Raw genomic sequence first — 22,575 nt, 5'->3', positions numbered from 1 at the left:
TTGAAAAGCCTGGAGTGAAACGCTCAGCATTTTGTCTAATTAAACTTTTATCATTTTGAGGGGAAAAAAACCTCACAACTGACGCTGCAATATAGCAGTGTCCAGCAGACTGGTGCAAAAAGAGGAAACATTGAAACAGGTCGACATTTGAATCATTTCAATGACTTAAAATCAACGGTTGCTGCTTGGACTCATGTATGCTGCAGCAAAGTATACTATGCCACCAACTCCACACGAAAGCATATCAGACGAGAAGCTAGAGAGCGCATGGGACTCGGGATGATCAGAGCGTTGTACTGCCAACAGCACAGACAGCAGATACTCAAACTCTTTGTTACCCCACCGTTTGCACTCGTACAAGAAGCTGTGGTGGTCTCTTACCTTTGGTGGTGCATCATCAGACCCTCCAGAGTCCCATGAAACAGTGACCTGTCTCCTCATCTCCATCCTGCTCCTTTCCTTCTGCTGCAGCTTCTCCTCCTCTAAAATCGTGCTGCAAGCAAGGAAACAAGTGTCACCATGTAACACAAAAAGGTACGGACGTCTTTATTTGTTTCTAGGGAAATGTCACCTTATTTAAGTAGATACAGACGTTATAGTTATTTCTATAGATAGTGCAGAGACATGGAAAGGAAATCACCAGTTTGAAATGAACATAACATAACAGGAAATATATTTATGTTTATTCATTAAATTTTATTAATTAATATATTTATATTAATATCCTTTAACAAATGAAAAAATGTACTTGCAAAATATCCATAAATAGTTTTTCAACTTTAAATGTAATCTTGAGACTTAAATATTACTTTGAATAAAAAGACAAAAATATGAAATGACAACATAGCAATGTGCATACACACTACACACCTTATGCACCTCTGAAAGTCTGAAAGCTGTTGCCTTCGTCGCAGTCTGTGTCGTAAATGACTAACGTCACCTTGGCTAACACCTCCCTCTCACCCACCTCTTCTGGAATCAAGAGGGCGGACCAAGGCCGAGCTTTCCCTGTTCTGTTTATTTACTGTTTTGTCAAACAATTTTGTCATAATTCCTCACGTTGTCTCAAAGGACCTCTGTCTCCTCGGCAAGTGAAGCCCACTTTGACCCGTTTTGTACACTAAGTCCGTTCTGAAGATATACAAACGCCAGTAACAAGGGTTTCCTCAAGAAATATGAAAACTCACAACCACACACACACACACACACTGGCACACACACGTTGCTGTGATTGTCAGCTGTTAATACCCAAACAACCTCAAGAAAGACATACAGAGCATTCCTTTGTGCCGACCTCATGGTCTTTTACAGTTAAGCAACAGACAATAATATTCAGTGAGCGAATCAATTTTTTTTTTTTTTATAAACGTTAAAATGAATACAATTTAAGCCAGTGTCATATGAATCTCCTCGTGTCTACGCTGCAACACGGTCGTGTTGTGAAGGAACATATTTCAACCATCGTGGTTTACTCATCCAACCTTTATTTTAACTTACATTTTAACCTTTATTTTTACATACATTGAACTAGAGACCTCATTTACAATAAAGCTGACTAATATTCACACAAACACAAACTGATGCCATCTTTTTACAGTATCAGGCAAATCGTTAACAGGAACTAAAGCAGTTTAAGATTACTTTATGAGTAATGTTGCTTAAACAAATCACTTGTCGCCCCACGCCCCAAACTCAACATTCTTCAAATGCAGCCAATGATACCACACTGAATTTACTAAAATGATTGACTTACCGACCTGTTTCCTGAAAACCAAACCAGTTTGAACAATCCAATACAGGCAGTCGCACACTGCTTCTACTCTCCTTTCTCCGACAAGGGTAAAGGCTGATTCCAGTCACGTCATTACCCTCCTGTTCTGTTATTTCCTGCAGGGTGTGTGTGTGTCCTGGCACCTGTCAAAATCTGTCTCCTCTCAGGTCCTTCTCTCCAGCCTTCTTTCAATCAAGATAAATTACTAGTTAAAAATAGTATGTATTGAATTTATTTGCTCGGATTAAAAAATTACATAGTTTTGTAATTGGCATTTCTTAAGCAGTAAACATATGTCTGAAAGTATTAAAGTCTTTGGTAAGTATCAGTAGTATTGTGTATCTTATGTTCATATCAATACGATAATTGTCTGGATGAATACTGTGCACTAAGAATAGGTCAAATCCATTACTTTTTACTATATCTAGACTTAAAAATCAAAGACTACATCACAATGTATATCAGTTCTAAAAGGTTACTTATAGTTCTGTACCTCTAGGGCATTTTTATTGAATGTCTATTCAAAAAGCCATGGCATTAACAAGTCACAAATAAATCTACCAAACTCCTCTTTCAACAATATATGACATCATGCACAGGTACATGTGACAATGAGAACATCGGCACAGGGCAACATAAAGCTGACTGTCTCCTCCCCTGCGAACACCTGGCTGCCACCTGGAATAACGACGCCTGTTCAGATTATTTACTCAGGCTGGGTGAACTCCACAATATTGGACTTTTCAGCACTGCCCAGTTTTATTTTCACATACCTCTCATCTGTGAGCTGCCCAGTATAACTGCTATAACTGATCGACAGTGAGCACCACGATATAGACGTGTGCATGGGCACACACACACATATATATATATACATACATACATATATATATATACATATATATATACATACTTCATAATGGGGGACAACAAAAAGGTTATTAATAAAGAATTGACCTCCTTACACAAGTGGAACAAGGAGCAAACAATTGTAACGAAAGGAAAAATAATTATAGCATCTAAAAACATATCATATGAATTTTGTTGACCCACTGAAAATGTGTGTTGAAAATGTGTGCTGTAGGCATGACCCCACTTAAAAAGCCTGATGAGCGAAAGGCATGTACATAGAGGCAATACCTTATCTACTAGTCGTCCAATAGTCCCGGAGTATTTCCAGTCAAACATTTTTGGGAGAATAATGAAGCCCCTAAAATGATGATGGGCCAGCAGCACCAGACCTTTAACTATGAAAGTATAGTGCTGCAAAAAAAAAAAATCCATCTCTCTCGCTCTCTAATCAGGAGGTTGAGAAGGAGAACAAAATAAGTTTTAAAAAAGGAGGCAGAGAGGGTGAAATATTCTGAAAGCGGACATTGAGAACCCTTCAGATGGAATTTAAGGTGTGAGTCATGCTGGTTTTAAGCGAACTAATTGAGTTGAATTAGTTGAATTTGTGCTCTTAATCTCCTGTTTCTGTGTGAGTGAGAAGGAATGTGCATATAGCAGGAAACATGGCCTCTTGCTGCTCCTGTTGTCTAACTTGTGTAAAATGTTAAAAAGTAAAAGTAAAAATTAACAATAGGAACGCTACATGTAAATTTCATTTTGAGTAATAAGAAACATAGTATGAAAACATAATTATGCATATGATAAACGGAAGTAGATAATAATGATAAAGGAGGGAACATGTTTGTCGCGTTAAGCTGCATAATCTGTTTTTTTGTAAATATAATGAAGCTAACATCTGGAATACTACTTGTTAAGTTTAAGAAATAATAAATGTGATTTATTGATTAAAAACAGAGCCTACATAGCACCATTTTACTGTTGACGGTATTATTTAGTCATAAGTATATTAACTGTGAAAATTTATATCCGTAAAACACACAATACAAAAAAACAGAGCTGGTATGTATAAGGCTTAACTGAGGACCTTCAGATTGTCATGTTATTTAAATGAAAATGAACTCGAGTAACAATTTGTGTTGTAAATAAGCTTCATTGACTGTTTTCACTGAGATTCAGTTTGCACTCTTTTACTGCAGCCCTCCAAAACCTGAACCCAAGGTATTTCATCACTAGCAGCACCACTCCTGTTCGTCCTTTGTTCCCATCAGCTGAGGCGTTATTTCCCAAAAACTGCAAGTTTGTTCATGTCTGAATGATTATGAATTGTTGAGTCACTGTTGCTGGGAAAAATTATTTCACAAACTTAATATAAATCCTGAATAGGTCAGACTCTTACGGTTTTACGGGCAATATCAGTGACAATGTATTCACACAACAGTGTTTAAGGTGTATTCAGTGTTGTATTGATTTGTCTTATCCGATCACAACACATGGGACTGTATCTCTCTATAGATACATGTCTTTAGAAATCTGTCTTTGGGCAAAGCTCGAAAACAAAGGAAGTGATGTATCATTTAACAAGGAGGCAAGGCGTGACCGAGATATCATTTAATCTCTCTCTGTCATCATCAAATCTATGTTACCATGCCAACTATGCTGACATTAGCCTAAACAGGAGATGAAGTGTAGTCTGAATCAATTGTACAGTTTTGTTTTGGCTTTGTGTTCTATTTGAAAAGAAACACTCACTATAAACCGGAATTGTTGGCAATAAGGTTAATCTTGAGGGAGTTGAACGATGTAGAAACAATGATAAAAAAGTAGTAGTGATGATGGTCATATCGTAATTTTCATGCAATAATTGCTGTCAAATGCACGTTCCGGATATTGATCAAATGTATTAGACAATTGTCTTTGTTTTTAATCCATAGAAATCCATTTGAAATGACTACATGAATCCGACCACCAAGAATAGGTTTTGCACAAGAGATTACATCCCTCGGGGCCCATATCCAGTATTAAAGATATAAAGTTATTGTAGTATTTAAAAGTGAATCTAATCAAATGAGCCTAAAATACACATCCATCTTTATACATTAATTCTGGTGTGATGTCCAACCATAAACCATAAAGAAAGACCAAAATACATTGCTTAATTTTAAAAGTATGACCTGTCTCTTTTGGTTTGCTTCATTCATCTTGTTAGATTACTGACACAGACAGCGACATCTGCTGTTAGGAAGGCATGAGGAAACAAACTATTTGAGAAATTTACTCTGGCACGTTCCTTTATCTTCACAACGACAATACAAAAATAAGCTCATGTACACATAATGATCATCATTTAACATTCTCGAATCACACTCCAGATGAGATCGTTGGTGGTTAGTGACACTGCAACACAACTGGCTCACACACACAGAGACATTCAATCCACACTCTAATAAATACCTCAGTTGTGTTTTCAGTTCGGTGAAGCGTGGCCTCTTGCTTGGATCATACGACCAACACTTTGTCATCAAGCTGTAGAGAGTAGGAGGGCACTGAGGGGGCATCGCTAGTCGCTCGCCATTCTCTATCCTGCCGATGACGTCATTGTTCTTCACACCCTGGAAAGGCTTGATACCGAACATTAGGATTTCCCACATGCAGACACCTATGGAAGGACAGAAAAGCAGAAAAACTCATGCACTGCAAGAGACTGAGACATTCACCTATTGGCTCTTTAATACAGAAAGAGTCAGACGTAAAACTAAAAAACACAAAGCATTAGAACAGACTTGAACTCACCAAACATCCAGACGTCGCTGGCTGTGGTAAACCGCCTGAAGTTAATGGATTCTGGAGCCATCCATTTAATGGGCAGTTTACCTTTAGATGCTGGGAAGCAGAAATCAGCAGAGCTGTGTTATACTCAACTGATCGGCTCAGTTTATGTCAGTGCAATTAATGATAATAGTGATTATTATGGTGTTATGACAGCGAAGGATCGTAATGATAGGCGGTGTTATATTTACCCTTATAATACGAGCTATCTTCCATATATCGAGACAAACCAAAGTCCCCAAGTTTTACACAGTCAACTGTAGACACCAACACGTTCCGCGCGGCGATGTCCCTGAGGAAGAGAAATCCGAATTGAGCACACATTTTTTTTTGCCCCATAAAGAATTTATCTATTCTCTTATGTAGCTTCTAAAAAAAACAGCATTATAAAATAACGAGTGTACAAAGAAGCGTTCCAACATATCACAATACGTATATCCCTTCTTTATTTTTTTTAAGTACATACACGTGTCGTTGTAATTTCTCCAGTAGGTGGCAACGCTGGGTTGTGGTTTTACAGAAAAAATCTATTTCCCATGAAATAAACATTCATTTATTCATTTATTGAATTAATCACTAAACACATTTCATTTCAAATGTTACTCAACTTCATTTTCATTTTGTGGTGGAACATTACCTTTAATCATTTTAAAATAGTGTGGCATTATGGGTGTTTGGCAGACCCTGATGCATACCTGTGCACAAAGCGCTTGCTCTCCAGATATGCCAGTGCTGTGCTGAGCTGATACGAGTACAAGATGAGAGTGGCCAGGTCTAGACTGTACTTCCTCACCTGGAGAAATGACCTTAACTATGGAAAGCAAAACAGAAAAGAGAGGCATAGAGCTGCAATTTGTTGTTGAAAATAGCAGAAACAATTGAATAAATCAGGAAAAGCAGAGGAAATAGATAGAGATATAATCAGGGTTCGAAATGAGGGGGGTCTGGGGGCGTCCCGGACCCCCTATAAGTCATTAGGGACCCCCTATAAGAATTTATTTTTAGATTTTGGGGGGTCCCCGACAAATATTTTTAACATTAAAAATGATTGTGAAAAGGTCTTTAGTGACGTTTTATATTCATAACAATAATTATTTTATTTCCTAGCGCGAATGGGCAGCAATCAGGGCAGCTAATAGCATCACAGATTGTTGTGGTCTATGGTGCAGAAACGTAGGTTATTGTTGAACGCGGCAAAAACGAAGCCTCACAAAAAGTGAAATCCCTAATGAAAATGCTGTAAGTGCATTATATCTCCATAATAATTGCGTATTATAGTAAAATATTTGGAGTTGGTGTTCCTATATCAAAAGTTGCATTAACTAACTTAGATACCCAGTGTAACGTAATGATTAGAAGAGTGCGTTTGTCAACGTTTCTTGCTGTATGTGTATGAAGCCAAACAATCTGCCAGCTAACAGCAGCACATTCACAAACATATTGCTGAAAATCTACAAAGCGCATCACAAATCCATTGCAGCGTTCACGATTGTATAAGTGAGCACTACATCACAACCACGTATGAAAACATGTATTCAAGAAAATATATTTAAAAAAAGATCGGAACGATCGGGATTCGAACCACGTGGATCAAAACATCCTATAGTCAACAAGCCCACAGATCTACGCAGTGAGCTATGGAGAGTCACAGGTTTTCCTGTGCAGATCTAGTTGATGATTATAAAGCATGAAAAACATCCCAAGACCATTATCCCACCTTCAAAATATGTCAATATAATTTTGCCTGCAGTATATAGTGTAGCAAGGTAGTCTTCAGTATTTTTTATAGTTACATTTTAGGGGACCCCCCGCGAGTCCTAAGTCATTTCGAACCCTGGATATAATGAGTGAGACAACGAGAAATCAAGATAAAGGGGCAGAAAAACATTGAAGACAATGGTGATGTGAAGAGAAATCAATAACGTCATCCTAGTCAACAACAGAAGGTAAGACAGAGCATGTGGGTGTTTCTAGCTTAGGCAGCAGGTGAGTTCCGGTCTGCTGCCTACACAGTTGATGTGGAGCTCTAGAGCTCAGATGTGCCTCTAAAATGCACTTGCTATAAGAACCAAAACACCAAAGCAATGCAAACAAATTATTTTTGAAACCCAAGTAAATGCAATTTATAACTAATTGAGAAACTATTTATGAATTTGATTTTTGGGGTGATGCTTGGACATTTAGTCTAGTTTTATGCAAACAGGACGACACAGTTCCCTAATGTTTACAGTAAACACAGTTGAGAATAATGCACTAATGCAAAGTGAAGATAGAACAGAAAACAAAGAAAAGGCTGTTGATTGTGTGACAGACATTGTACTCCTATCAGTGTCTTACCTCTCCCAGCGTGCAGAGCTCCATGATGATCCAGACTGGATTATCCGGGATGACGCCCATCAGCTTCACAATGTGGGGGTGGTCAAACTGACGCATGGTTACTGCAGGTAAAAATAAATGGGGTTCGGTTCACCAAAAGCAACAAAAGGCTATTCGGCTAACTCTTGACTGTTGAACTCACATGCTTCTTGGAGAAACTTTTCCCTGACACTGTCCGACGTCGAATTCTTACACGTCTTCACTGCCACGGACAGGGCAGGGTTCTCCTGCGAGGAAGATATTCCAAATCAACTACACCATCAGCATTACATTTGATCTAAATCTAAATACAGCCAATTTTAAAAAGCTTATGAAAGTACACAGACAATATGTGTATCCCCCATTTCTAATAAATAACAAAGGGTTCAAGCATGGTGCCAAGCCCATCCGGTCTTTTTTTTCCTGTTACAGTAATACTGTATATACGTAGTCATAGTGATGTGAGTTCAAGTTCAATTTATTATTGTTAAGCTTAAATAGAGCCAAGTAACTTGAGTGAATTCATTATAAAACCATGTTACATGTCTGAGTGATTGTTGTGTGAGTGAACGGTTTAATGGTACATAATGTTTACTCAACCATTTGTTAAAAGACCATCAACACTGGTTTATTTTAATAAGATTATTCAGATAAAAATCTACCATCCAGACCTACAAATATTAAAACGTGAGAGAGAGAGAGAGAGAGAGAGAGAGAGAGAGAGAGAGAGAGAGAGAGAGAGAGAGAGAGAGAGAGAGAGAGAGATTACTGTACATACCGGGCTGATGTAGACTCCTTGGTGGACGTCTCCAAACTGACCCTCACCTATGCAGCGTCCCAATTCAATGCATTCTCGCAGAATTTCATAGTCGCGTGCTGAGTACACAATATACATAGACATACAGATAAAGACACACAGAGAGAGAAGACCTTTACCATACACTTCATTGTCAGCCTTCCATTTGCCAAGTTTGTCAAAGCATTTTACAATGTGCAGTTTAGTTAAATATGCCTTTAATGGCTGAAAAAGGTCAAAGTTCTTATGTTCTTTATCAACGTTTTTATTTTCTAGTCAACAGGTACCAGTATGCACCATGCTGCCATTCAAATTCAATTATCCTGAATTTCCAGATGAATAGTGCACATTCCTGTTCTGACAAGCTTAGTTTCTTAAGCAACAAAGCAAAAAAATCAACAGAGCTCAGTGTCAACAACATGCAACAGCAGAACCAACAAACCACAGCCAGACATGCCATGTAACACAGACAAACAACAAAAACACTCAGTGCACATATACATTTAAATGGATAAAGTCTGGTGAATTGTACAATGACCGGAATTGAAGGCTCAAAGGCAGATTTAGGCTGGTTTCGTTTATTTTGTCCAAAAATAATTTGTATCTCTGTTATTTAAAGCAGTCAAATTTCATCTGAACTTTTGAAAAGTCCAGTAAGGCTAGAAAAACCTTTTAGTTTTATTGGAAGTTTTGAGGAAAATAAGAATAAAAAAAAGGTCTTTAAACCTCAGACTCTTTATAGGCTGGTGGTTTACCGACAATGTTGACCTGACTTTTCCATGCAATCAGCATATGAATATAGCATACATAAGTACACAGGATTTAACAAATCTCTTTGTCTTTGATACAGTTTACAGCTGTAACATGTTCAACGCATGTGTGACCTTTATGCTTTGCAATAAAAAAAATGGAAAAGGGAAAAACAACAAATGAGGTTGCGACACACAGTTACAAAAATGTATAATCGGTTACAATCAATGCCAGTTAGCCTTGCCTCTAAATGTTGCTGATGTAAACTTAAAGAAGTCGATCATTATGCCTGAACAATAGAGTTGGACTACACTCTTTGTTAGTGGTTTCGGTTTAAAATGTGACTATTTAAACCCTTCCCTCTTACAGCCCTTCCAGCTCCACAACTGGCCTAGTTAAGCAGTTTATAAAATGTTTTGAACTGTTGCCCTGAAGTGTAGATGGGCTTCAGAAATACACAACACAATCCTTCTGCAACAACGTTGTTTCTGCTCTAAAGCTGCAATCAACTGACAGCACATCAAACATCCGCAAAGGGGGGGGAGGGTGGAGGGGGGGTTCGTCAATTCAAGTACATGTGCTGAAAAACATTCAGTTTTAATTCACAGTTGCAGGCAAACATAAAAAAAGGATCGCAACAACCACCAAATCAAAGTGCCAACACACTACAACCAAACGTATGTAACGTTCCAATCATTACCTTGGTCTAGTCCATAGTATTCTGGGAAAACGAGTTAGTGACAGGAGACAGAAATAACTAGCTGTGAGTACAGAGATCAATAAATGCGACTGCAGTCTTTAACAATTGAAATAGGTGTGATATTGATGAATTCCCATTTCTGCATGCTTGCTGTCCACAGGACTTTGGTGCTAGCTATAATTTATGCAAAAAGCACATTAAAATTGAAAAACACGGAACAACTTGTGCTACAAAGGGTAATAGTTTGAGGATTTTTGAATGGGGAATTTAGTGAGGTAATACTACTTGTATATGAAAAGGTCTACAAACTGTAAGTGGTTCAAGTGGTTTCCTCTTTTATAAGATAAGCCAGATATAACCACGGAAAATAGTCATTTATGTCCTTTCCTACCATCCGTTAGTCCACCAATATAAAAATAGTTTAACTCAAATCTCGTGCCTGAATTGGTTGTGTTACTGGTGTAATTTTTCCACAGTATCAGTAAATCTTCTAATATGTTAGAGAGTAATGAAACATTTAAAACAGAGGTTTTACAGAAATTCAAGTTGCTTTCCATAGTCAAACAACTGAACACACCAGAGTTCACAATGCCATTTCCCTTGACTACGTAATACATTAGTTATTCCGTACATTCCGTACATGACTTCTGAAGAGCCAAGATTAAGCCTGTGAATGGGCAATAACTTAATGTATTAACATATAGGGACACACAATGAATTAGTCTAAATTGATAAACACAAGCACATACCAACTCAAATATCTCAAACTCTCTCTCCTCTTCACCTCGACAAGCTTGTCACCTACACACACTGGAACTGACAGTAGAATGCACACACTGTTTGCTGCGCCGACAAGGTCCACTGATCGCCAGGGCAAAACACAGGTGCACAATGATGACCTGTGCACTTTTCCAGTTGTCAAATAAACTGCCTGCAATGGTTTTGTGCATTGGAACTTACTTGAAGGCATCGTATAGGTGTCCTCCTCATCTATGATCTCAGCATAGTCGTCCGTTTCTGCAGAGCCAGAGCAAATTGGGGAGGGGAAAAAAAGAGGCAAAAAGCGTCAGGTCTCAGTTAGTGACAGATACAAGTGTTGACCCAAGCCAACATGTAAAGCTTCCTTTTGATACTGCATTCCAATTTATCTAACACAAACCAAAAGTCCCATTTTAAAAATCAAAATTCTTTGCATCGCCTGGATTATTAGGAAATACTGCGACTATAACCCTAATCACTGTGAAATACTCAAGTTTCCGGGAACACACCTTTGCAGACAAATAAGGAGTGAAAATGGCAACAATAACTGAAACCCACCAGTCAGACAGACGTACCTTTCCAAAAGACGGTCACCATACCGAACTCCAACACAATTTAAATTGTCTTATACTATTATACTATGAAACAGCTGCACACAAGTGATGTAGGACAAAGGAGCTCAATAAAAAAAAGGCAAAGAGACGGACAGAGGATGGGAAAAGGGGCGGGATGGAAACGTTCATTCTTTCCACAGAAACAAGTGGAAGAATAACAGGTTGAGTCACGGATAAGAGCTGAAACGCTTACAAGAGATACCGAGATACAGCACTCACAGTGCGCTAAATGTCAACACAGAAAATCCATTAAGTTACTAGTTTAGGGCCGTTAATAGAAAATAAATTGTTTACCATCGCCACTAGTGTGACCTGCAGAAGCCACATGCAGCATGAAACACACACACACACACACACACACACACACACACACACACAGAGGGGAAAGAGCATTAGTTCTACTGTTAAGAGAAAAACAAATAAGGTCACACATGTTATTAAATAACTTGATATTATACCCAAGGTAATTTTCCTATCAGTCTGGGTAACTGTGAGTTATTTAGAGGTCAGTAGACAGTTACGACACAGGAAGAGTGACACTGACTAAAGCTGTCCACAGGGACATCTGGCGAGACAAGGACTCTTCATTGCACACACAGATGAGGCTTTATGGAGGGAACAGGGCACGAACACAAATCTATGAACCCTTTATCCTACTGCTAGCAGTCACTGTCACTTGTGACATTTAAAGCGGCACACAGACAGGAAAACACACATCGGGGCGGGGGGGGCAGAGCGACAGGGTAAGGGAAAGTGAAACAGGGATTTATACCTGAGACACAAACAGCTCTGGTCCTTACTCCTTCCATCCGTTTTTCCATCCTCCTCTCATGATTTGATACTCTGGAAGAGAGATGAGAAAATCCTTAGCTCTAAAATGCCGCTATTAAGATAGCAGTGAAGCCGGAGGAATGGAAATCCTCCCACATCCTGTCATGTGTGTTGCTTTTCAATGCTAAACATCCGAGAAAAAAATACACATACATCAATGTCTTTTACAAAATATAATCCTAAGTATTTAAGGACATAAAAAGACTAAAATAACTAGCATTGACAGCACAAGACAGCCTAGTCACTCAAGCAAAAACTGAAAGAATTAGAAGATACAACTTGACTAAACCGCTTCTATCACAGGAAACTGACTTGATAAGGCAGCTGATGAGACCGTATAAGTCTGTTAACTTACTTGGGGATGGACGGCAGAGCTCTGTCCCCCTCTGGAGACACAACATAAATAACATGAGTTAGACTGGGAACAGACTGGCCTCTTGTTAAAACTGCATCACGGTAACCAATTTTCAGAAGCCATATTTATTTTTTGAAAAGAAACTAAATTGCGCTTGGTTATGCAAAGTCCTCATCATCCCCAATACGATGGCTGACAGGAATTTCAAACATAGTAGAGGCTATTTTTTGTTGCTTAAAGTTACCTAAACAACATAGAAATTATGCCAATAATCATTAACTGCAGAAAACTAAACCTTTAAACTTCCGGAATTGACCAAACATACCCAAAACGTGGGTCTATGGTAAAGAGAGAAATGTAAGAGTGGTGGTGCATCATACCTTTGTGGACTCTGACAATGAAGGAGTGAGTAGCCGAGGAGACGAGTCGACAGTAGCCGTCAATCAAGTCAGCCATGTTTTCTGCCGTGGTCAGCAATGCCGTGGTGACTGTGAGGGGCTACACACACACACACACACACACACACACACAGGATTATTGAGACAGAGGGCTGCTTCACAGAGACACAGTGAGAGCTTTATTAGGGGTAACGTCTTCTACCAGTGCACGCACACACACACACACTTTTCCACTAGAAAAGCCTGCTGCAAACATACGCCCACTTTTGACAGACACACTCACGTCGACACTCAAGTGCAGATGGCAACCGCCAACCGCCTTCACCCTCCCGATGGGCTGTTTCCTTCTTTCCTCACATTGTATTTTACTGCAGATTGGCTAATCTAATATTTTAACAAGAAGACGCAAATTTTATTTTTACAAAATTTACATTTTTTTATTTCTACTCAAACAATTCAAATACAACTTGAAACATGCATGTGCAAGCATCGTATACTGACAGGCACTATCCCACAGTGAATCACCCTACAATTAAAAAGTAAAATATTGATTGCATTGCAAGGTGTGTCAGTGTGTTTTCACCTCTGGAGCTCCTGCTACGTTGAGCTGCAACATGCCTTTCCTGTCCTTCTCTTCCAAAGCAGAGTACTGGATGGACTGAACCTGGTTAAAGTTAGCTAAGTGTGTAGGCTGCAACGACAAAGACAGAAACACATAAATATTTGATAACACATATAATGTACATATGCATATTTGCCCAGGGGCTGAGAACTTTTTTTCCCCATGGCACCAGTCAGTCATGTATCTATTTTTGAAATGGGCACAAATGCCAACACTAAGCACGAGAAAGACAACGTCATCAAAAGGGAATTTCATGTGTGTATGAAGGCCAAACAGGACACGCTCACCGAATCGACTTATCGAATTAACTGGAGACATTTTGACAGTATGTCATCATTAACTTGAAATGTAATACCTCAATTTACGCACTGGAGGAAAAGGCTTCCAGCTGTTTCTTGCATTTTGAGTTGGCAGTGCAGTCAGCACCTCCCAAATGCAGCTGTGTGGATCGCCTGATTGCATCATACAGTGACTGCACACATATGGCTCACTGTGGCTCATACCATATGTTTTGTAAGAAAAATGGCTTGACCACTGACATTTTAAGACTTTTTAATTTGGGCAAGTGTGGAGTCAAGATAAAATCTGTCTACTGGAGAGGACAGCCAGCAGAGGGCTTTATGATAGATTGCCAATCTATCCTTCAAAATAAAAGCATCTAGTATGCAGCAGTAAGCATTAAACACCACTGCAGCATATAGTAGTACTGAAAGAAAAAACATTCGACTGGTTCATTGGTAAGCCTAAAAAAAATCTGATTAAACAATTCATTAATTAAAGAGTTCATTTGTAAACATCTTTACCACGGACATAGTTAAAGTTGGACCTTGTGAGATGAGTTGTCTCAGTGCATACTCACCATTGAGCCCTTATCGGTGAGGTAGCTGATTCCTTCTTCTGGTCCAATAGCTAACTCCACTGATATGATCCAACTAGACTGCGGAGGAAGATATACAGTTTTAAAATAGATGTTGAATTTCATCATCTGTATTACTTAAAAATGAAATATCATTGGAATAAACTATTTTAATCGTATTCTCTGTTTTCACACATATTAATGTGAAATGCCTTCTAGGATAGCAAACTCTGCACTGTGTAGGCGATAGTGACAATAACAATAATACGGTAAAATGAAGCTGTATTTAAATGAATGAAAGAGAACCTATATTTTGATAGGTTCATCCTCCTGAATTGTGTTGTTGAGTGTTGCCCTACCCCCAAAGCACATTTGAAGCACTCTTTGTCAAAGTGGTAGATGGGAGACAGTATGTCAAAGAATTTGTGGATGCTCTGCTCATCGTTGAGGTTAGCAAACTGCTTAAAGGTTTGCTGGATCTGCTTCCGGAGAGTCTTCGCCTGATAGAGTGGGAGAAAAAGACATTTCCACGGGTAAGTCTTTCTGGGAGACAGTAGGTCCTGAAGCCAAGAAATGACAAAGCACACTGCGAGTGACAACTTTCACTTGATGCCAGACAATCCGATTATAAGACATTAATTCAGTCATCAGGTTAGTCTCTTTGCCAGCAGCTCTGTCAAATAGCCGCCAGCTCATCCGGGCGAGTGAGTGGGACAAAGATTCCCAAAGGAATTTCCACCACTGACACTTCTGTCATCTTGCAATTAAATTTAAATGGGAGACGATGTGTGCTGTTAGTGAGGGAGATGAAAGTAACTTGTCCCATTACTACATTATCAATATGTTATCGTCACCTTGAGAGAGTCCAGCAGGCTTTTCGGGAAGAACCTTCTCAGACCCACGTCTTTCCTAAACATTCATAAACACAAAAATTTGAGGCAATGTTGACAAGATTGACAGTGTGAACTAGATCAAATCAAACTTACTCTAAAAGTTCATAATTGGATTTCTTATCAAGGGCGTTGCCTGGCATTTCTCTGAAGAACCTCCTACAGAATAGACAGGAAAAGGTAAAACAATATTAACAGCCATTCATATTTTTTTAGATCACATGTTCTGGAAACTGTCTCCGATATAAGAAGGGAATAATAGTCAAGATACCTGTTTAAGTAAACAGCATTATTTGTCAACTCTTATAAACGATTGTAGTACAAGAAAAGATGTCATTTTCTCACCTAATTTCCAAACAGCCCAGTTTCAGAGCAACTTCTTGATCCACCTGGTCAGCTATGTGTTGCATGTAGTCACTTTTTACCTGTAGAAACACAGTACAACAGAACAACGGGCCTCATTCTCAAGCCTCCTAAGAAGGTTCTTCTTAAAACCTACCCAAGATTTTACCAATAATTTAAACTAAAAACAGAATCAAAAGTACAACCAAAATAATTGGTTATACTGTTTTCTTCAATTGTACCGTCTTTACAATTACTTCCATTGATTTTAAAATACATTTTTTTTTATTAAAAAACGTTCCATCCAATAATTTGTTGGTGATAATACTATTTATAGATTTATAGACCCAGAGTGGGCCTATTTCTGCCTCCAAGGTCTACTTGCACAGCGGCAAATTTACTGCTGCAAGATGCTGCATATTGTAGGAGGAGGTCCGGAGGAGGTAGCGCATCTTCCAGGACAATGGAGATCTATTTGCAGAGAGTGACGAGTACCTCGTGGGATGCTTTAGGCTACCAAGAGCTTACGATAGCCAGCTATTTACGGTTACAATTCGTCATGATAAGAACACAGGTGCAAACCACTCAAGGGTTTAAGAACACGTGATAAAACTGACAACCTGACTCATAGACCAACTTCAGAAAATACATAGACATTTTTTAGTGAGTGAGGCCTGCTATAAAATTATAGTAAAGTTCCATGTGAGAGGAGAATCAATTTGTGTCAGTCAAGTATCTTTTCAGTAATCTGTTTCAAAGTAAACCTGCATGGTTAGGTAGTATTATTTCCCCAGGCTTAGGCCTTTCTGTGTCTTCTTCTTTATGTTGCCTCACCTGGTGATAGAGGTAGTTAAGAGAGGGTTTGTCCTCAGAGAAATGGCTGAGGTAACCTTTAGGAAGGTACCGCATCCGCAACTCGTACCTGAGAACGACAGAGACAATTTGGACTAAATATCCACTGCCATCACACGCATCCACACAAAGAATACAATAACCTGCAGAAACCAAATCCAATGCCCGTATTGAGACAGAAGGATCATCTTTACTCATCCATACAGCGGACACATACACAAACCTGGATACATTTCAAACCTTTTCCTGCTTACACAAATACCTAGTCTGTTTTATGATAATTGTTTGATTGATAATGAACAAAAGAAACAAAGCAGAGTGTCTGTTTGCCATCACAGGGACACAGTGTGGAAGCTGATGCCGTCTCACTCACAATATTACTGTGTGGTGGCCCAAGATGCAACCTCAGGTGTGTCTGGCCGTAAACCAACTGAAATTGATACTACAAAGAATTATGAGATCCCTGCTGTTACACTGGCTAATTAGATGTGCCATAGAAATACCCAAGTGGGCCATCATTGTTTATTGTGACATATCATTTTACATCTGACATATAGAACTACAGTGGAGAAAAATGGATCAGGAGTCTAGTGAACCCAAAGCAGCTGTAATGCAATAGGCCTGATGTTAAATGACAAAAGGAAATAAAGGCTGTAGCCAAAATTAATAAAACATACTTGTGCTATAATGAATTAACCAAAAAGAGAATGTCAGAAGAGACGTTTTTAAAAGGAGAGAGACAGCTGGGTAAGATATAGACCCCAGATGGGATTTATGAGAGGAAGAAGGATGGAGAGCAGGATCAAAGGGAAAAAGAGAGACTGTGCGCAGCGCACGAGACCGAAGAGAAACATGCGAGGGAGCGAGGGCGGAGCGAGGTAGAGTCGCTCCATCCCCTGGGCGACTTCTGCCATTCTAACAATAGTTTGGAAGCAGAAGCAGCTCCCGTGGGCTTACAGTTCTATCACCCACGAGGCAAAGCGGCAACAACTGGCAGAGCCATCAGCTGCATGTTAGTGGTGTTAACAACTAATTTCAATTTGAATGCTTTGGGTGAAACACATCAGAAGGACTGAATGTAACGGCTGTTTACAATATCGAATGAACGTGAGAAGCGCCAGCTTTTATGCTAGGTTGAAAACAGACGGATTATCTTTCAGATAAAAAGCAGTTAATTTCCCTTCATCAAACAGAAAAGATCCCTCCTTGTGGCATATGGCTCTGTTGCATCAAATAAAAAGATAGAAAGAAATAAAGCTCTAAAGATTACAGATAACGACTCATTGCATGCAAATCATGACCCGGATCTGACGGATAAATCTGTGCACTGAAGTCACCTTGACCGATTGAATTTAGTTAAACGTCACGGATGAATGAGGAAACACATTATGCAAGGGCTTCCAAATGTTCTACCAAGCTCCTCACAGGGACCTTGGCAAAAAGGGGCAATATTCAATCTTGGTCGCAATAGTTTCTACTGTCTGTGCGCAGTGATTGCCACTGGCAGATTTATTGGAAGTATTAAATGGTTTTATTGAAGCCTTTGTTATTTAGTTGTAGCTTGTACGCTGGGTCTATTAAAATACAATAGTTTTGTATATATGTACCCAAGTGTAGCTTGTGCCCAACCCAACGAGGCATCTATAAAGTTGCCATTTTGTGGTATAATCACTATATTGTTGGTCTCTTAAGATAACATGTTCTGCTGTTTGCTTTTAGGACAGCATTGTGGATGAAGGTTGCCCTCTTGGTTAACCAGCTGTATCATACCATGGCAGGATCTAGTAAACCTTATTAAAAAAGTGAGCATGTTGAGGGATAAGGAGAGGAAGCAGACGGTGTAAACCACTGATGTAGTCTTACCTCCACTCATCCTGAGGGTGCTGTCTCTCATATTTTTCTCGGACATGACACACACCAAGATCAGGGTGTAACCAATGGAGTGCATCAGAGTGCAGATGGGTCAGACGGAGGCCCAGAGAGGACATGCAGCGCAATTTGTGGATCTCCGCTATCTTCTGGATGACACCCTGTTATCATGAGGAGGGAGAATGAACAGAGAAAAAAGTGATCATCAGGGAAATGCTGACTGTGGAGAAGAAAGGTAGAAAGGTAAGAAACCGCTTATCTCACCCTGACATCTGTAGCATCTCCGTGCCTGATATTACTAGCCCATGTGCATGGTTCGCTATTGGTCTCAAAGTAATGGAAGATCTTTAGAACCCGGTCCATGGAGCCGGAGGGTCGCTCAAGGCCAGCAGCAGAGCCACTGGTACCAACACCGGTACCCCCAGGAATCCCAGCACGGGATTTAACCCCACAACCACCGGCTGTGGAGTGATTGAGGTTGGGTTCCAAGAAGGAAGACAACGCCATGCCTGATTCAGATCCTCCTGCGGGGGCTAACTGGCCACCATATTCTGGAAAAGAGAGAAGGCAAAAGAAACGAGGACAGTGGTTAAAAATGCAACGTTGTATTTCTCGATATTTTATACTTTCATCGGAAATACATTATGTGGGAACAGTACAGGAACAATACACAACGAAGGAAAATCAACAGGTTAAAATAAAGCGATTACGGTACAAAGACCGACCCTTGGAAGCACACAGATACTAGAAAGGTTGAAGTAGCAAAAATCCCACTCAAACAACCTCTCGGGCAACACCAGTCTGCAATTCATACTATACTTGTTAGGAGCACAAAACAGACTGACTTACAAAAGTCCAATGTTGTTCAAGAACAAATCCAGCTGGGATAATTAAACTGGATAAAAATAATAAATAAAAAAAAACTGAAACTAAATAGAGCTTCAAGAGGGTTTCTGACAAGTTGTGTGTAAATTATTCAGTCAGTAAGTACCAAGTCAATAAAAAAAAACAGCAAATCACTGACACAATGTCTTTTATAGAAGGACCTAATGGCCTCAACGCTCAATATAAATCAGGTAACATGGATAAATTCCCAATGGAAAACACTGTGGTCAAACTGAACAGACTGCAGCTAAATCAATCGCACAGGGAATGGCTTCAAGCACTAAGCTCAACAGTAAGCCACGACAACGTCAGCTACTCAACTGGACCTTTAGTCCTACCTGCAGCGTCGAGTGGAAGTGGCCAACATGTCCAAGCCATACCAGAATCCCTGTGCGGCAGATTTCTACTGTTCTCGACCAGTTGCATGGCTGCTAGGTCTGCAGTGTCCAACCTGGTGGTTTCTAAATTCTGTCTTGACACGCTAAGATCTGCTCTGGGAGGATTAGTAAATTGTTCTGGACATACTCAACGGCGCTGGCTCTCTACCATGTGATTCCGGGTTTAAAGATCTACAGCGACTTATTTAATCCACTGAATATGGAGACAATAAATCGAACTCACAGTTCAAATGACTTCATGCCTGTGAAGATAGGGAGAGAGTAACAGAGACTAGACGCAGAGCGGTGAGGGGGAAAGTTGGTCCAGCACTTTGACAACTTCATCTACAGTTGCCTTTTCAAAGACACGTGTTACTGCGTCAGAAGTGTAAACAAGGACATCATGCAGGTAATACTTTGACTCAGCACTCTCTTGTAAGAAGTTGCTCTATCAAAAGTGTACGTGGGTGTGTGCTTGCACAAGTCCAACACACTTTATGACATCCTGAGGTGATGCATTGCACTCAGTGTCCTTTTAGGAGTCTTTAGTTCGAGATTGTACATAAAATACGTCCCCTCAGTTTATTCAACTTTTTGGTTCATATGAAACTTATGTTGTTGTTTAACTGTCCTTTTGCCTGTAAAATCATCTGTTTTCTGTTAATAGCAACCAGCATGTTCTCATATATGACAGAACCGTATGGCTTTAATACCTCAGATTAGTGAAGATCAGATTACAAATGTGCCTTTTACACTATTACTATCATCATCCAATTAAAATAATATCACTGTGGTTATGATACTACTGGATTACTAGGTGGTTTGTTACAATCCCTATAGTGCACTGCTGCTATTATCCAAATATAACCCTACATAGTTTGAATGCAACAATAGTAACAGACTTGTTGATAAATAGAGACCCAGCATATCTGTTAAAAATATTAAAAGATAAGGCAAGAGGGGTTGTGCAGCGGAAACAATTTAAAGCGCTTTGTTGTTTGGTCGCTGCAGATATTTTAAGCTTTTGAAGCATACAGTAAACCACACACACACGCACAGCGCACACACACATTTAAACACTGTGTTTCTGTACACAAAGAAACTTGTTTTAGTGGTTGATTAAAGTATTCCAAACCGCGCTACAACAGATATGCCAGAAACCAGCCATGTTCTGTTGTTTTATATCATTGTGTTTTTCCTTCACTGGCATGTCACTTCACTTTATTTTATGACAGCAGACACTAGGTTACATGTGTTTTTGTTTTTTACGGTGTAACTGAAAAAGTGTCCAAATGTACTACAAATGATGTCAACACAAAATCATCTACTCGGTTATCCACCAGTGGAGGAATAGAGTCACAAACCACATCCAGCCATCTGCTGCTGCTTGCTGTCAGTAATCAGATTAGATATTAAGCACTGCAGTGTTGTAACACCCCAGTGCAACAGAGACAAAACACAATAGTGACACAAAATCACACACACATAACCTTAACCTAATTACCACATACAGCTTTATGAAATCCGATTAGAAATGCACGCAACCTACATAGCAGCTTTGGTGTATACATACAACTACTTTATGCAACCGTTTAAGCAAACATTACCTAAAAATCTAGTGTTTACCTTTTTTGTTCTTGTAGCATTTGTCCCAAAAGGTTTCTTTTAAAACCAGTATTGGACTGAATTATTATTTCATCCAGCATGACACATTGGATTTTTAGGTTGGCTGCTACACGCAGCACAGAATAAACGAGGCTATATCTCACTGCACCAATTTCTAGCCAACATCACTATTCTAAATCCCCACATCCATGCCCTCACACATACAAATAGGAATTAAATCAACTAGGCCACGCAGGCAGCCAGGAGTGGTGCACGCGGCTGCCAGGCCCATCACCCCACAGTCCCCCTCTCTCAGTGGGACTCCAGTGACTGACAGCCAGCCTGTAAAAGCACAGAAGGTTGAGCTGTCCCATAGCAGCAGCTGAAGGACGGTTTATCTCTCCGTCTAACTGGTATCTGGGTTACTGGTGTCTGTCGGGGGAGCCCATCCCTCGCTCTTTATTTCTATCGACGCCTTCATCTTTTCCTTTATTTTGCCCGCTTCACATGCCAGACTCCCTGGATCCTTCTTTCTCCATCCTCTGGCCTCTTCCTGCAACTCTTTTATTCATCCCTCCTCTTAATCTCCTCCAGTCACTCATTTCACAAGCTCACAGACCTTTTAGTGCCTACCTTCACATCTCCATTTGATCCCCTGTTTATTTAACAAACACTCTTTCTTCCTCCCTATCATCTCATCCTCCAACAAAATACTCTGCACTCTGCCAAGGATCCCATCATCAGTAGGAGGGGACAAAGACGAAAATGTTTAAACCTTGGTTCTATATCTATAGCAGCAATGTGTGTGTTTTTTTAGCTGTTCAAGGGACATCAGAGCTACCAGGGTAACTCTTAACCATCATATCCCTAAACACTCACATTCAACAACCTAATTATAGCTCATTACAACTGTAACCCGTGAAAATGAACTGATATGAAACCATGGTTCACTTGGTTTTTCAAACAGGGAGAAGCAAAAAGATTTATTTTTGCAATTCAGTTCCATTCAGCAGCTCATGCAGCACTTCGCTGTGTTTTTATCCAGTAGTAACAAAGAGCTCATGAAGTTAAAGCCGTTTAAGACCCCCACAGGACCTCATCTGTCATGAATGAACAATCTACAATCTCTCCCACGGCGATGAAATACGCGAATGAGCTTCATTCGGACTTAATGAAGCAGAAAACATAGCTCAATTAGGTGAAAACAAACTGATGAAAAACTGGATTGTTGAACAGAATGAGATAATGCTTAAATGCAGAAAGAGAGAGA

At 39.6% G+C, this 22,575-nt stretch overlaps 1 protein-coding gene across 11 annotated transcripts in view; it reads right to left on the bottom strand.

The window, feature by feature from the left end:
- The window catches only part of LOC119197006 (focal adhesion kinase 1-like), a 48,429-nt gene that overhangs the window by 14,963 nt on the left and 10,891 nt on the right, over positions 1–22,575 (bottom strand). For 6 of the 11 annotated variants that reach the window (XM_062565677.1, XM_037452876.2, XM_037452867.2 and 3 more), the window contains 23 exons: positions 18,703–18,989; positions 18,433–18,599; positions 16,552–16,639; positions 15,721–15,800; positions 15,472–15,534; positions 15,340–15,394; positions 14,845–14,985; positions 14,489–14,566; positions 13,591–13,698; positions 12,990–13,107; positions 12,610–12,640; positions 12,196–12,266; positions 11,718–11,735; positions 11,011–11,067; positions 10,051–10,071; positions 8,583–8,680; positions 7,968–8,052; positions 7,787–7,887; positions 6,145–6,260; positions 5,641–5,741; positions 5,414–5,503; positions 5,075–5,279; positions 382–493 (listed from right to left, as the gene is read on the bottom strand). In XM_062565677.1, the coding sequence (XP_062421661.1) occupies positions 382–493; positions 5,075–5,279; positions 5,414–5,503; positions 5,641–5,741; positions 6,145–6,260; positions 7,787–7,887; positions 7,968–8,052; positions 8,583–8,680; positions 10,051–10,071; positions 11,011–11,067; positions 11,718–11,735; positions 12,196–12,266; positions 12,610–12,640; positions 12,990–13,107; positions 13,591–13,698; positions 14,489–14,566; positions 14,845–14,985; positions 15,340–15,394; positions 15,472–15,534; positions 15,721–15,800; positions 16,552–16,639; positions 18,433–18,599; positions 18,703–18,945 (2,247 nt within the window). In that variant the 5' untranslated portion in view covers positions 18,946–18,989. The remainder of the gene's footprint in view (positions 1–381; positions 494–5,074; positions 5,280–5,413; positions 5,504–5,640; positions 5,742–6,144; positions 6,261–7,786; positions 7,888–7,967; positions 8,053–8,582; positions 8,681–10,050; positions 10,072–11,010; positions 11,068–11,717; positions 11,736–12,195; positions 12,267–12,609; positions 12,641–12,989; positions 13,108–13,590; positions 13,699–14,488; positions 14,567–14,844; positions 14,986–15,339; positions 15,395–15,471; positions 15,535–15,720; positions 15,801–16,551; positions 16,640–18,432; positions 18,600–18,702; positions 18,990–22,575) is intronic. The other 5 variants (XM_037452871.2, XM_037452878.2, XM_037452872.2 and 2 more) reach the window with 3 other exon arrangements.

Source organism: Pungitius pungitius, chromosome 11 (assembly GCF_949316345.1).
Source record: "Pungitius pungitius chromosome 11, fPunPun2.1, whole genome shotgun sequence".
In the NCBI taxonomy this organism is placed as follows: domain Eukaryota; kingdom Metazoa; phylum Chordata; class Actinopteri; order Perciformes; family Gasterosteidae; genus Pungitius; species Pungitius pungitius.
This window is presented reverse-complemented; position numbering and strand designations above follow the sequence as displayed.